Source organism: Hyla sarda, chromosome 2 (assembly GCF_029499605.1).
Source record: "Hyla sarda isolate aHylSar1 chromosome 2, aHylSar1.hap1, whole genome shotgun sequence".
In the NCBI taxonomy this organism is placed as follows: Eukaryota; Metazoa; Chordata; class Amphibia; order Anura; family Hylidae; genus Hyla; species Hyla sarda.
The window spans coordinates 391,936,322-391,952,119 of NC_079190.1; the positions used below are offsets into that span (position 1 = coordinate 391,936,322).

The 15,798-nt window shown below is 47.8% G+C and overlaps 2 protein-coding genes across 5 annotated transcripts in view; one reads left to right on the plus strand and one right to left on the minus strand.

The window, feature by feature from the left end:
• Nucleotides 1–10,674, minus strand: part of TEKT1 (tektin 1) — a 32,066-nt gene extending 21,392 nt beyond the window's left edge. For 2 of the 3 annotated variants that reach the window (XM_056558655.1, XM_056558653.1), the window contains exons 1-2: nt 5,070–5,206; nt 481–690 (exon numbers count right to left, since the gene is read on the minus strand). In XM_056558655.1, coding sequence (XP_056414630.1) covers nt 481–670 — 190 coding nt within the window. In that variant the 5' untranslated portion in view covers nt 671–690; nt 5,070–5,206. Of the gene's footprint in view, nt 1–480; nt 691–5,069; nt 5,207–10,557 lie in introns of those variants that run through there. The other variant, XM_056558654.1, reaches the window with a different exon arrangement.
• LOC130356743 (tricarboxylate transport protein, mitochondrial-like) overlaps nt 5,253–15,798 on the plus strand; it is a 51,996-nt gene continuing 41,450 nt past the window's right edge. The window contains exon 1 of one of the 2 annotated variants that reach the window (XM_056558657.1): nt 5,253–5,382. In XM_056558657.1, coding sequence (XP_056414632.1) covers nt 5,334–5,382 — 49 coding nt within the window. In that variant the 5' untranslated portion in view covers nt 5,253–5,333. Of the gene's footprint in view, nt 5,383–10,807; nt 11,193–15,798 lie in introns of those variants that run through there. The other variant, XM_056558656.1, reaches the window with a different exon arrangement.

A 15,798-nucleotide genomic window follows, 5' to 3' on the forward strand; every position in this document is an offset into this window, starting at 1 on the left:
TTGGAGTTTGGCCACAGCTGGAGGCCCCCTGGTTGGGAAAAGAAACAAATAAGGGTCGGCACTTGAGTCCCTTGGTGGTGCACGTGGAATAAATGGCAATAGTAGAAAGAACAATCCCGGCACTCACTATAATCTTCTGCCAAGTGAAATGTGTTTATTGGAAAACACGGTGCAAACACAATTGGACGCGTTTCGGCCAAAGCCTTTATCAGACTGACATACATGTCAATCTGATAAAGGCTTTGGCCGAAACGTGTCCAATTGTGTTTTCACCGTGTTTTCCAATAAACAAATTTCACTTGGCAGAAGATTATAGTGAGTGCCGGGATTGTTCTTTCCCCTGGTTGGGAAACACTGCCCTATAGTATAATACTGACTATTTTTATTATATAATTTTTTTTTTTTTTTTTCACACAGATTTATTTTAATTTGAAAAGGGGATACACTTTACCACTAGAGAAGCTTTTACACCAGGCATACCTAACTTCTTGTTGACATCCTTTTGCGTTTTTTGGGTTGTCTTTTCAATCTCATCAGCTAACCTCTGACTTTCAGCCACTAGCCTTTCAGATCTCGACCTCTGAACCTCCGCACTGGCATACTGGGTCTGGTTGGCAAGGCTCCACTCCTTTGGGAGAAACTTTGGTGGAAGTTGGACAAGTCTGGCCATTGTCTGCTGTTATGTTAAATCTAGGACGGAAACACAGAATAAAGCACATGATAGGCAGATAAAGGAGATAGGCAGATAAAGGTGATAGGCTTATCTGTAACATCACACAAGGCTTATCAATGAGTGAATACCATCCCTTAAGTGATTGATCAGACAATGGGATAATGATACCTGCTAATACAGTATGCATAGACTGTCCGGCTGGGTAACCTTACTAATCACCCAGTAATCTGATGCACGTATTTAACTCTTAAGTGACCATGGGATACAATGTCTTTGTGTGCACAGCTCAATATCACACGCGACACTGCTCTATGCAGGTACATACATTTTCTTCCAATATCTTATGGCTTTGGGATTTCTCAAAAAAAAATATATATATATTATTGTTTGTTTTTTTTCGTTTTTTTTAAAGAGCCGAGGCTCTCTATCATCCACGTGGAAGAAAAAGGACAAAGATGTCACACTAAGAAAAAAAACGTGCACAAGGATATTGTCACGATGCCGGCTGGCAGGTAGTGGACCCTCTGTGCCAGAGAGGGATTGGCGTGGACCGTGCTAGTGGACCGGTTCTAAGCCACTACTGGTTTTCACCAGAGCCCGCCGCAAAGCGGGATGGTCTTGCTGCGGCGGTAGTGACCAGGTCGTATCCACTAGCAACGGCTCACCTCTCTGGCTGCTGAAGATAGGCGCGGTACAAGGGAGTAGGCAGAAGCAAGGTCGGACGTAGCAGAAGGTCGGGGCAGGCAGCAAGGATCGTAGTCAGGGGCAACGGCAGAAGGTCTGGAAACACAGGCAAGGAACACACAAGGAACGCTTTCACTGGCACTAAGGCAACAAGATCCGGCAAGGGAGTGCAAGGGAAGTGAGGTAATATAGGGAAGTGCACAGGTGAAAACCCTAATTGGAACCACTGCGCCAATCAGCGGCGCAGTGGCCCTTTAAATCGCAGAGACCCGGCGCGCGCGCGCCCTAGGGAGCGGGGCCGCGCGCGCCGGGACAGAACAGACGGGGAGCGAGTCAGGTAGGGGAGCCGGGGTGCGCATCGCGAGCGGGCGCTACCCGCATCGCGAATCGCATCCCGGCTGGCAGCAGGATCGCAGCGCCCCGGGTCAGAGGACGTGACCGGAGCGCTGCAGCGGAGGGAGTGAAGCGAGCGCTCCGGGGAGGAGCGGGGACCCGGAGCGCTCGGCGTAACAGATATGGTCTATCACAAGCCCTTCTCCAAAAGGAGAGAGCCCCCCCCCCCACTGAACTTACCCATTCCCTTCGGGACAGAAGGCACCTGCAAGGGTCCGTGTTGGATGTCCCTTTCCGCCAAAGCTACTAAGCGACCACAAGTGCTCTTGGCATCAACCCAGGCGTTGACCAAGGTATCAACCAAGGAGCCGTATACTAATGGCATCTTGTCTGAGGCCGAAATACCCGGGGTTGCAGGGAGGTGAGGAACCAGAAGGCCACACACACCTCCCCTAGACCTCCAGGAGGCACACTCAGAAGGGCAACTGCACTCTGACCATCGTAGTGAACATAGACACAACAAACGTGGTACAGTGAAAAAGGAGACATACAAATAAGCGGATGATGCAGTGAGTTACTGCCCGGTCATCCGGACGGATCTATAAAAATGTCCCTGATCCTTGCCAAAAGTCCGGGATACCAAGAGAGAGTGCCAAGGTGAAGAGTAAATGGTGCAGTGCTTCAACTCGGTGGGGGGTCCATCCAGCCATTGAGTTTTGTACTTTTGGCTCTACACCCCCCCCGGCCCAGTGACCAGACCCAGAGGAAACAGGTCACATCAGGGCAGCCGTTGAGCTGGTTACGTGGCACCAGCCCCTGCTCTTCCATGCAGTCATCCATTCCTACCAGTGGACTGCATGATAAGAACAGATACTACACTTGATCTTAGCCAAAGTGATTTACTGCTATAAGACTAGCAGAAATACCTGGGCACAACCTCCTTCAGTTGCAGATCAGTTAATGGAGCACTGGTCATGCAAGTGCCCTGTCGCATCATTCAAGAGGGGCACTCTGTTCTTGAGATCTGTGGCGTTTCTGTGGAAAGGTGTTAAAGGGGTATTCCAATATTTTTTTTTATTTGACTATGCTACAGGGGCTGTAAAGTTAGTGTAGTTCATAATATAGTGTCTGTATCTGTGTGTGACGGTTTTCTCACAATTCTTCTGTGATTTTCAGCCCAATATTTATTTTTAACAGCAAACAAAATGACTGTTGTCTCAGATTTTCTCAGGTTGCAATGTGGCCGAGACCTGACTCACTAGTCAGCTGATGACAGGGAGCCTGTCTGCTTCAATGGGTGGAGGGATCAATCTGCGACTAATGAAACAGCTGTAGGTACCCTGATTGAAAACCACAGGTCTTTGAATAGATGCAGCTCACTTAGGTTTCAATGGGTGGGGTGGCTGATGTGTGGGAGGGAGGAAAATGGAATTGTGGGATTTGTAGTTGAAAAAGAAAAGTCAAACAGGAAATACCAGTTCACAAAAAGCTAGCCACAGTATTATGGTAATCTCACAACATAGCCATTTAGCCCCAAGACAAGTGCAGATCCTTCCTAAGCATGTCCATTACTGTCTGCCAGGTACATACTAAAATCACCTTATGGTGGATAACCCCTTTAAATGGGCACTGTCAGATCCAAAAACTTTTTATATGTTGTTACTGAAGAAAATTAAAGACATTTTGTAATATGGTTGTTTAAAAATCTTTGAAAATCCCACCACTAGGGGTCCCCATACCTACTGGGACACTTAACAGTTCTGCAGCAGCATTAGGCTTGTCTATGAGTCATGGACAAGGCTGCAAGAGCAGACAGACCAATCACTTCCCACCACCACCACCACAAGGGAGGGACACGCCCCCTTCCCCTAAGAGGATGTCTAACACTGTTAACTAATAAAAATAGGGATTTTTATAATAAATATAGTTGATAGAGGCATAAAAATTAGATGTACATGTTCAGGATTAGGTACTGAGTAACATTGTTTTTTTTTTTTTTTTTTTTGTGGGATCTGACCTCTAGAGGTACTCCAGTGAATTTTATTTTTTAATTTTTTTTTATAAATGAACTGGTGCCAGAAAGTTAGATTTGTAAATTACTTCTATTTAAAAATCTTAACCCTTCCAGTACTTATCAGGTGCTGTATGCTCCAAAGGGAGTTATTTTATTTTTAATTTTCTTTTCTGTCTGACTGTCAGGAACTGTCCAGAGCAGGAGAGGATTGCTGTGGGGATTTGCTCCTGCTCTTGACAGTTCCTGGGGCAGACAGAGGTGTCAGCAGAAAGCACTGCGGTCAGACGGAAAAGAAATTTAAAAAGAAAAGAACTTCCTGTGGAGCATGCAACAGCTGATAAGTATTGGAAGGGTTAAGATTATTTAAATAGAAGTAATTTACAAATCCATTTAACGCTCTGGCATTAGTTGATCTTTAAAAAAGAAAAAAAAAAAAAAAGGGTTTTCACCGGAGCTACAAGTTACACCTCACACAATATGCCCTTAAAGGGGTACTCCGCTGCTCAGTATTTGGAACAAACTGTTCTGAACGCTGCGGCTGATGCTGGGAGCTCGTGACGTCATAGCCCCGTCCCCTCATGACGTCACACCCCGCCCCCTCAATGCAAGTCTATGGGAGGGGGCGTGACAGCGTCACGCCCCCTCCCATAGACTTGCATTGAGGGGCGGGACCTGATATAATGAGGGGACGGGGCTATGACGTCACAAGCTCTCGGCCCCAGCGTTCGGAACAGTTTGTTCCAAACGCTGAGCAGCAGAGTACCCCTTTAAGGGTATATTATGTGAGGTGTAACTTGTAGCTCCTGGGCCCTGGTCTACTATGTGCCATTTATGATGCTGGCATCTTCATATGTGGCAGAGGGGCTTCGGCACCCTATTAAACACCCTTGAAGCTCGATCTTTTGCATAGGACCTCCCATCCATTGCCCCATAAGCCTGCATGCCAGATGGCAGCTATGTCAACTCGGCCCAACATAGTTGTGGTTTTCATGAAATACATAGGATACATTATGGGGAGATTTATGAAAATCTGTGTAGAGTGGCATAGGTGCCCATAGCAACCAATCAGGTGGCCTCTTTCATTTTTCAGAGATCTTTTTCAAATGAAAGAAACAATTTGATTGGTTGCTATGGGAAAATGCACCAGTCTTCCTCTACAAAGGTTTTTGGGACTGTCCTTAGCCCTACTAGAGTAGTCCCTGGGGTGTATGGCCGCTCATAAGCAGGGGCCCAAATGTAACCTCACTATATACTCCATAGAAGAGCTCTAGATTCAGCTCAGTTCTCCCTCTATGTCTAGCTCGATACTTCTCAAGAGGTTCTGCAGCAGCTATACATTTCCTTAGCAGTTATCAGGCTGTATACCTGGTGATCCCGTCCTGACGGTTCGGGGCGCTGTTCCTTTCCTGCCTCCTGCACCAGGGCTACCTCTCCACTGCTCAGCTACTGCCAGCCAAACACGGCGGTTACCATGGAAGCGGGAATGACGCGTCTCCATGACAGCATGGGCGTGGCCTCACTAGGGCTGATGCGCTTTACATACAGTGATGGCCCGGTGCCCCCCGCCTGCTGGGGGCGCTCCGGTTATCTACAGCTCCCTGGAGCCTCTGGAACGTAAACAAGCGACAAATGGTGACGAGCCCTGTCTGGACAGACACCGACATGGCTGCGGCATTGTGTGAGCTATCAGATTACAGGAGGCATTCACACTGTGCGGTTATAGCAGAGTGGATCAGATATTAATAAAGTTACAGATAGTATGCAAAAAAAATATATATATCTGGGAAATTGCATCTTTCCTTACTGTATTTTTTCTTAGGTTTTTTTTTGTTTTGTTTTTAGCAAGAAAGTTTAATTAAAGTAGAACTCTGGCAAAAATTAACATATCCCTATCCACAGGATAGAGGATAAGCAGCTAATCACAGGGGTCCGACTGCTGGGACCCCACATTATCTCTGGGCTCTCAGGGGGAGATTTATCATAACCTGTCCAGAGGAATAGTTGCTGAGTTGCCCATAGCAACCAATCAGATCGCTTCTTTCATTTTGAACAAGGCCTGTGCAAAATGAAAGAAGCGATCTGATTGGTTGCTATGGGCAACTCAGCAACTATTCCTCTGGACAGGTTTTGATAAATCTCCCCTCAGTGTGGACAGCGTGTCGTGTACCACTAGACGGCACACGCGCCATTCATTCCTATCGGACGATGCCCGAACCCTGTACTTCAGTCTTTTTGGCGCTCCCATAAAAATGAATTGAGTGCGTGTCAGCTGCAACACGAGCTCTTTACTGAGCTCGTCCCGGAGATCACGGGGGTCCCAGCGGTCAAACCCTCCACAATCAGCTGCTCATCCCCTATCCTGTGGATAAGGAATAAATTAAAGGGGTACTCCGCTGCCCTGCTTCTGGAGCTCCGCTCCCCAGCGTCTGGAAGTTTATCGTTCCGAACGCTGTGTGCAGGCTTCCGTGTTCAGGGCCGCCCCTTGTGACGTCACGCCCGCCCCCTAGTGATGTCACGCCCGCCCCTCAACGAAAGTCTATAGACTTTCGTTGAGGGAGCGGGCGAAACGTCACAAGGGGCGGCCCTGAACACGGAAGCCCGCACACAGCGTACGGAACATTAAACTTCCGGATGCTGGGGAGCAGAGTACCCCTTTAATTTTTGCCTGATGAATCTCCATCAGGCTACTATTGAATTTACACCATTGATGCAACCCCCTTCAAGTATCTCAGCCTTCTGGTGAGCAAGAGATTGGATACTACAATGGTCCCTCAAGTTACAATATTAATTGGTTCCAAGGCGACCATTGTATGTTGAAACCATTGTATGTTGAGACCAGAACTCTATGGAAACCTGGTAATTGGTTCTGAAGCCACCAAAATGTCATCCAAAAAACAGGAAAAAGTGAGGAATAAAGAAAAATAAGCAGATAACTAATACAGATAAAGCAAATCCTCACATATAAAAGTAAGAAAGATCTGCTGGGAACTGTAAATTACTGTCTATGTCAGTGTTTCCCAACCAGGGTGCCTCCAACCGTTGCAAAACTACAAATCCCAGCATGCCCGGACAGCCGTTGGCTGTCCGGGCATGCTGGGAGTTGTAGTTATGCAACAGCTGGAGGCACCCTGGTTGGGAAACAATGGTTTATGTAGAGGACAGGAGCTTCTTCAGGGTCCTATACAGTACACCAAGTGTCCAAAATGGAGCCACCCTTACTTGGTGTCCAAAAGGAGCAGCTAACCCTGGCACAGGTAAGGAGTAGTACAGAACTTGTAGTTCCTCCCTGTACTGTAGGGGCGCTACCAGTCAGTCAGTGCTTGCACCTCAGTAATACAGGTATTTTCCCAGTGAAATGTCCATTCTGATTGGTCAGTTCCTCCAGTTGTGACACGTTTCACAGATCTGGACTGTCCGTAGCATTGTATGTTGAGTCTGGTTTCAAGTTAGAATGGTCCAGAAAAAAACATTGTATGTTGAAACTATTGTATGTTGAAGCTATTGTAAGTTGAGGGATCACTGTATTGCTTTAGATCAGTGTTCTCCAACTTGAGGCTCTCCAGCTGTTGTAAAACTACAGCCTTTATCCTGTCCTGACAGCCTGAAGGCTAAGTTTCCACTTGGGTCTTTTTCTGGCAGTTTTTGGATATCTGCCACTGCAGTTTTTGAGCCAAAGCCAGAGGTGTACCAGTGGTCCCTCAAGTTACAATATTAATTGGTTCCAGGACAACCATTGTATGTTGAAGCCATTGTATGTTGAGACCATAACTCTATGGAAACCTGGTAATTGGTTCTGAAGCCCCAAAATGTCATCCAAAAATAGGAAAAAGTGAGGATTAAAGAAAAATAAGTAGATACCTAATATAGATAAAGCAAATCCTTCCGTATAAAAGTAAGAAAGATCTGCTGGGAGCTGTAAATCACTGTCTATGCAGCGTTTCCCAACCAGGGCGCCTCCAGCTGTTGCAAAACTACAACTCCCAGCATGCCCGGACAGCCAAAGGCTGTCCGGGCATGCTGGGAGTTGTAGTTTTGCAACAGCTGGAGGCACCCTGGTTGGGAAATGCTGGTCTAGGAGAGGACAGGAGCTTCTTCAGGGTCCTGTACAGTGCACGCAGTGTCCTAAAAATTTAAAATGGAGCCGTCCTCACCTGGTGTCCAAAGGAGCAGATAACCCTGGCACATGGTACAGAGGAGTACAGAACATGTAATACCTTCCTGTACTGTAGGGGGCGCTACCAGACACCAGTCAGTGCATGCACTTCAGTAATACAGAGGTTTTACCAGTGAATGCCCATTCTGATTGGTCGGTTCTTTCAGCCATTGACACGTTTCACAGATCTGGACTGTCCGTACATTGTATGTTGAGTCTGGTTTCAACCTACAATGGTCCAGAATAGACCATTGTATGTTGAAACTATTGTATGTTGAGGCCATTGTAAGGTGAGGGATCACTGTATTCAAAAGGAATAGGACATATAAAGGAAGGACTTACACTTCTCCTCCCTTATGGATCCACTTCTGACTTTGGCTCAAAAACTGCAGTGGCAGATATAAGTGGAAAATTAGCCTTCGGGCTGTCAGGGCAGGATAAAGGCTGTAGTTTTACAACAGCTGGAGAGCCTCAAAATTGGAGAACACTGATAGTAATAGTATCCAATCTGTTACTCACCAGAAGGCTATCAGGGCATGATGGGAGCTGTAGTTCTGATTCAGTGGAGAGCCACAAATTGGGGAAGACTGCAAAAAATACTGTAAATACTGTGCTTCATACTGTGCTAAAAATAGAGCCAAAATCTGCCAAGTACAACATACAGGAAAATATTGGGACAATATATATATATATATATATATTTTGCAGGAATTGGATGCATAGCACCTTTGTTGTCCTTCACATGCCAATTCTTTTGGCGGAGTCCAGAATCGAGCTATCCGCTGCAGATTTTTCCTTTGCAGAAATTATGCTGCAGATTTATCCCATTCAAAGCAATGAGACTCTTCCGATCAGAAATTCTGTCGTGTGAACATGGCCTAACTAACTCTCTATGGGACTTCCAAAGAACGATCAGCGAATAGTATTTCAGCACAGCCGACATATGCAAGGACTCCGTAGGGTCCCCTATATTCATATGGGTTTTCGGAGTATTTTGGCTTTTACCCCAAACTAACCGGAATACTGTCTTCCTATAAAAATTGTCTCTAAAGCCTCTTCTACACTAGCGTGACAGGCGTCAGTGCCGCCGGGGAGAGTAGTTGGAGAAAAACCCGCTGAAAAACAGCGGCGCCCGATGGACCCCATTGACTATTATGGGGTCCGTCGGGACCTGCTTTTGCCCGTTGACAGGGCGCAATGGGAGTGTGAAAAAGCGTAATGTTTGTGTTGTATTTCTAATGTGTGTGTTGTATATTGCTTCTCGGCCTTTTGGCTAAGATCAAGTGCAGTATCTATTTTTATCGGTGGGTCGCCAATTAACCACTGATGTAGGATGGATGAAACATGGAGGGTGGTAGGTTACCAGGGCTTTCCGGGGGCTGGTACTGAGGAATCAGCTCCACGGCTGCCCCGGTGAGACCTGTGAAAAGGGACATTGAACCTGGAACCTCACATGTGCCTTTTAACCCGGAGGGGAAGGGTGGTTATGTTAGGGGGGCCTCTCTCCTTTCAGAGACTGGCTTTGCGATGGACCGTATCCCCGTGAACGTTCTTTGTGTGATACATTTGCACTTTTCCTTGCACTTTCCTCGGTGATAGAGAGTACGTTCCTCAACTCTTTAAAAAAACATGCATGGTGAGCCTCAAGTGCATACATTCTCCATTGTATCCAGCCAATGGGTGTCAGCACCATGCATGCCTGGGAAGATCTGGGTAAAGGAACCCCATACACATTACAAAAAAGTCTGTTTGTTACAGTGTGTCAGCCCAGTAGTAAGATTACATGGGGAGGAGGTTTGTTACAGTGTGTCACCCCAGTAGTAAGAAGATTACATGAGGAGGAGGTTTGTTACAGTGTGTCACCCCAGTAGTAATGAGATTACATGAGGAGGAGGTTTGTTACAGTGTGTCACCCCAGTAGTAAGAAGATTATATGAGGAGGAGGTTTGTTACAGTGTGTCACCCCAATAGTAAGGTGATTACATAAGGAGGGGGTTTGTTACACTGTGTCACCCCAGTAGTAAGATTATATGAGGAGGAGGTTTGTTACAGTGTGTCACCCCAGTAGTAAGGTGATTAAATGAGGAGGAGGTTTGTTACAGTGTGTCACCCCAGTAGTAAGAAGATTACATGAGCAGGTTTGTTTCAGTGTGTCACCCCAGTAGTAAGGAGATTACATGAGGAGGAGGTTTGTTACAGTGTGTCACCCCAGTAGTAAGATTACATGAGGAGGTTTGTTTCAGTGTGTCAACCCCATTAGTAAGGTGATTACATGAGGTTTGTTACAGTGTGTCACCCCAGTAGTAAGGAGATTATATGAGGAGGAGGTTTGTTACAGTGTGTCACCCCAGTAGTAAGGTGATTACATGAGGAGGATGTTTGTTACAGTGTGTCACCCCAGTAGTAAGGAGATTACATGAGGAGGATGTTTGTTATAGTGTGCTATAGATAATAACCATCTCCTAAAACAGTGATTCCCATGCAGGGTGGCTCCAGCTGTTGGAAAACTACAACTCCCAGCATGCCCGGACAGCCTTCGGCTGTTTTCAGGAGTCTGGGAAAGCTGAGCTCTCATAGCTTCCTATGATGTGACATTTTTCTTTGTGCACTCCTTGTTGTCTGTATTCCCCCGTATATACTAGTAACACGTATCTGACTAGGGTTATGGCGGGGTAAGCAGCACTCGCTGACCCTACACACCCAGCAGTAGTCATCATCACAAGAACAGGTCAAGTCCATGAGGTGACGACCCCCAGGAGGAGACCCGCAATCAATCACTCCGGGACCCTTTCATCTTCTCGTCTCGCCTTATCTACCACCAGCCAATCAGCAGATCGGCATAGTACCCGTCCAGCCAATCAGGTGACAGTGCCCGCCCCTTTACTCTCAGTCTACAAACCACAGGATGCACAGGAGTGACTGAGCAGCCAATGAGCGCGCTCCGCCTACTGTTTATTAATAAGCCTCGTGTTCAGGAGCAGCTACTCTCCGAGGGGAGGGCGTGGACATTATACTAATTATTCATAAGCGCTTCTTGGTGGGCGTGGCTCCACTGTATGAATCAGTGTTCTGGGGCGTGGACGCCTTATGGCATATTAATGAAGGGGGCGTGGTCAGGCGCAGGGTCTCCACTACCCGGTGGTCTCGGTGCCTGTATTCTAGCGCCGCTGCCATGTCTTCCATCTTGCAGCCGTTCACGGTCACGGAGGGGCCCTGCGGGTTATCGCGGACTGCAATGAATGGAAACAAGCGGGTGGTCCCCAGGTCCCTGGCGGCTGCTGCTCCAGGAGGAGGGCGAGGGAAAATCACACACCCTGGCAAAGCCATAATGGCTGGTGAGTACCCTCCCTCAGGTCTTGTATGGCTAAGGTCAGAGTGGGCATGATCTGTGTCTACACAGTGCCCGCACTCTTTATTCCTACACTATATAGAAGTCCTTGAGTTGTCCCTTCTATTATGCCATCTCTCTGTTTGGGGAGAGTTGAGTGAAACCTCTTATTGCTCATTATACACACTGCCTACACCCAGCTTTCTCAGACTCCTGAAAGGCAATGTAGCACTTCACTAGGGGTAGAGCTCTCTATACCAGTTCATATCCACTTGTAAGGACCGAATGATATTCCCTGTGGGATCTTTAATGGTGGTCATAGATGTGTCACCCAGCTTTCTCAGACTCTTGAAAGGCAATGGAATAATGCACTAGGGGGATGGATCTCTGTATACAAGATTTAGATTTATTTGTCAGGTCTGCAAGGACTCTGAATATTCCCTGTGGGATCTTTAATGGTGGGGTGCCCCCCAGCTTTCTCAGACTCCTGAAAGGCAATACACTGGGGGTGGATCTCTGTGTATCAGGTCAGGTCTGTAAGGACTGGGTGATATCCCGGTGGGATCTTTCATGGTGGAGTGTCACCCAGATTTTTCAGACCCCTGAAAAGCAATGCAGCAATACACTGGGGATGGATCTCTATATACCAGGTCAGGTCTGTAAGGATGGAGTGATACACCAGTGGGATATTTAATGGTGGGGGTTCACCAAGCTTTCTCAGACTCCTGAAAGGCAATGCAGCAATATGCTGGGGATGGATCTATATATACCAGGTAAGGACTGAATGATATCACCGGTGGGATCTTTAATTAAGGGTGGGGTGTCACCCAGCTTTCTCAGACTTCTGAAAGGCAATGCAGCAATACACTGGGGGTAGATCTCTATATATTAGGTCAGGTCTGTAAGGACTGAATGATACTCTCTGTGGGATCTTTAATGGTGGGGTGTCACCCAGCTTTCTCAGACTCCTGAAAGGCAATGCAACAATACATTGGGGTGGATGTCTGTATAGTAGGTCAGGTCTATAGGGACCGAATGATATTCCTTGTGGGATCTTTAATGGTGGGATGTCACCCAGCTTTATCAGGCTCGGACAGTGCAGCAATACACTGGGGGTGGATCTCTATACCCCAGCTCAGATCCATATTTTAAGTCTATACGAATTACATGACATCCGCTTTAGGATCTTTAAGGGTCATAGGTGTGCCACTCAGCTTTCTCAGACTCCTGAAAGGTAATGCAGGAGTACTTTAGGGTATTGTTTACCAACCTGTGGCTCTCCGGCTGTTGCAGCACTACAACTCCTGCGGGGAAACACTGCAGTAGGGGGTGGATCTCTGTAGACCAGGTCAGATCCACTTGTCAGAAGTCTTTCAGGGCATGATGGGAGTAGTAGTTTTGCATCAGCTGAAGAGAAACGTGTTGGGAAACACTGCAGTAGGGGTGGATCTCTGTAGACCAGGTCAGATCCACTTGTCGGAAGTCTTTCAGGGCATGATGGGAGTAGTAGTTTTACACCAGCTGAAGAGAAACGTGTTGGGAAACACTGCAATAGGGGGTGGATCTCTGTAGACCAGGTCTGTGAATCATGGGTGACATCCCCTGTGGGATCTGGTTGTCATTGGTGTGAAAGGCAATGCAGCAATACAAAAGGGCATTGTTTCCCATCCTGTGGCTTTTATGGTATGATGGGGGTTGTAGTTTTGCTAAAACTGAAGAGCCACAGTTTGGGGAACACTGAAGTAGGGGATCAATCTCTGTATACCAAGTCTGATCTACTTGTCTGAAGTCTGTAAGGACTAGATGGCATCCCCTTTAATGTCTTGCCCAGTTTTCTTACACTGTATCAATGCCGTAGGACAGTGGTTTCCAAACTGTGGCCCTCCAGATGTTGCAAAACTACATCTCACAGCATGTCCGGACAGCCGTTGGCTGTCCGGACATGCTGTGAGATGTAGTTTTGCAACATCTGGAGGGCCACAGTTTGGAGACCATTGCAGTATGACATTGTTTACCAACCTGTGGTTCTCCAGCTGTTGCAAAACTACAACTCCCATTATGGCCTGACAGCTGGGGAACACTGCAGTAGAGGGTGCATCTCTGTCTACAGTAAGTGGAACCTGGATGGCATCTCCTGTGGGTTCTTTAATGGTGGTCATAGATGCATCACCCAGCTTCCTCAGACTCCTGAAAGGCAATACAGTAGGACAGTGTTTTTTCCAACCTCTAGCTCTGCAGCTGTTGCAGCACTACAACTCCCAGGACATAATGAAAGTTGTTATTTTGCAGCAGCTTGAGAGCCACAGGTTGGGGAACACTAAGGGGCAGATCTCTGTATACCAGGTAAAATCCAGTTGTCAGGTCGGTAAGGACTGAATGGTATCCCCGGTGGGATATTTTAAGGAGTACTCCCCTGAAAAGCATTACTGGTGCCAGAAAGTTAAACAGATTTGTAAATTAGGCAAAGGGATATGGATACCGCTCTCACCAGCTCCGGACACCTCTTGCACCTGTGCTGCGGACTGCCGGCACCGCCTCCGGCAACTCCTTATCATTGAAAGAACTCTGTCCGGCACCAAGGTATGAGGTAAAAAAGGCTTGTCTTTATTTATTCCACAGCAGGATACATACAGATAGAGATGTCTGACGCGTTTCGCCCTTTGCAGGGCTTAATCGTAGACTAATACATCTTATAACAAACACGATTAAAATACTGAGCGGTCCGGTCACATGACCTACCGCATCATCACATTAAAATTGCATGGAAAAACTGGATACCTGGATAATACATGGATCACACCCTATTTTAGGAAAACCTGAGGTGGCTCTCTACGAGCTAATTCACACCATCCTATTTGGCCGTTACTCCTGTGTGCGAATTTTATCCTAAATTTATACCGATATGGCTGTAAGCCTGATTAATTTGATAATCCCAAATATTAAATACAATTACCGTATATACTCGAGTATAAGCCGAGTTTTTCAGCACGATTTTTCGTGCTGAAAACACCCCCCTCGGCTTATACTCGAGTGAACTCCCCCACCCGCAGTGGTCTTCAACCTGCGGACTTCCAGAGGTTTCAAAACTACAACTCCCAGCAAGCCAGGGCAGCCATCGGCTGTCCGGGCTTGCTGGGAGTTGTAGTTTTGAAACCTCCGGAGGTCCGCAGGTTGAAGACCACTGCGGCCTTCAACATCATCCAGCCCCCTCTCACCCCCTTTAGTTCTGAGTACTCACCTCCGCTCGGCGCTGGTCCGGTCCTGCAGGGCTGTCCGGTAAGGAGGTGGTCCGGTGAGGAGGTGGTCCGGGCTGCTATCTTCACCGGGGAGGCCTCTTCTAAGCGCTTCGGGCCCGGCCTCAGAATAGTCACGTTGCCTTGACAACGACGCAGATACGTCGTTGTCAAGGCAACGGCTCTATTCCGGGCCGGAAGCGCGGAGAAGAGGCGCCCCCGGTGAAGATAGCAGCCCGGACCACCTCCTCACCGGACCACCTCCTTACCGGACAGCCCTGCAGGACCGGACCAGCGCCGAGCGGAGGTGAGTACTCAGAACTAAAGGGGGTGAGAGGGGGCTGGATGATGTTGAAGGCCGCAGTGGTCTTCAACCTGCGGACCTCCGGAGGTTTCAAAACTACAACTCCCAGCAAGCCCGGACAGCCGATGGCTGCCCGAGCTTGCTGGGAGTTGTAGTTTTGAAACCTCTGGAGGTCCGCATGTTGAAGGCCGCAGTGGTCTTCAACCTGCGGACCTCCGGAGGTTTCAAAACTACAACTCCCAGCAAGCCCGGACAGCCGATGGCTGCCCGGGCTTGCTGGGAGTTGTAGTTTTGAAACCTCTGGAGGTCCGCAGGTTGAAGACCACTGAGGGCGAATGATGAGAAGAGGATGATGAAGGGGGGGGGGGGGGGGTGTGGGGATGATGAAGGGGGGTGGGGATGATGAAGGGGGGGGGTGTGGGATGATTACAAGGGGATGATGAAGGGGGGATGTGTGGGATGATAAGGGGATGTGTGGGATGATGACAAGGGGGTGATGAAGGGGGGATGTGTGGGATGATGACAAGGGGATGATGAAGGGGGGATGTGTGGGATAAGGGGATGTGTGGGATGATGACAAGGGGATGATGAAGGGGGGATGTGTGGGATAAGGGGATGTGTGGGATGATGACAAGGGGATGATGAAGGGGGGATGTGTGGGATGATGACAAGGGGATGATGAAGGGGGGATGTGTGGGATGATAAGGGGATGTGTGGGATGATGACAAGGGGATGATGAAGGGGGGATGTGTGGGATGATAAGGGGATGTGTGGGATGATGACAAGGGGATGATGAAGGGGGGATGTGTGGGATGATGACAAGGTGATGATGAGGGTGTTAATGACGGGTCTGGATGATGACAGGGGGGATGAGGTATTTCCCACCCTAGGCTTATACTCGAGTCAATAACTTTTCCTGGGATTTTGGGTTGAAATTAGGGGTCTCGGCTTATACTCGGGTCGGCTTATACTCGAGTATATACGGTAGTATGAAACAAAAGGGCCATGTATAAAACTATATCGCTTATAGGAGTGATAGAAACGCCAAAATGACTAATACTATCTGAGATCTAGTT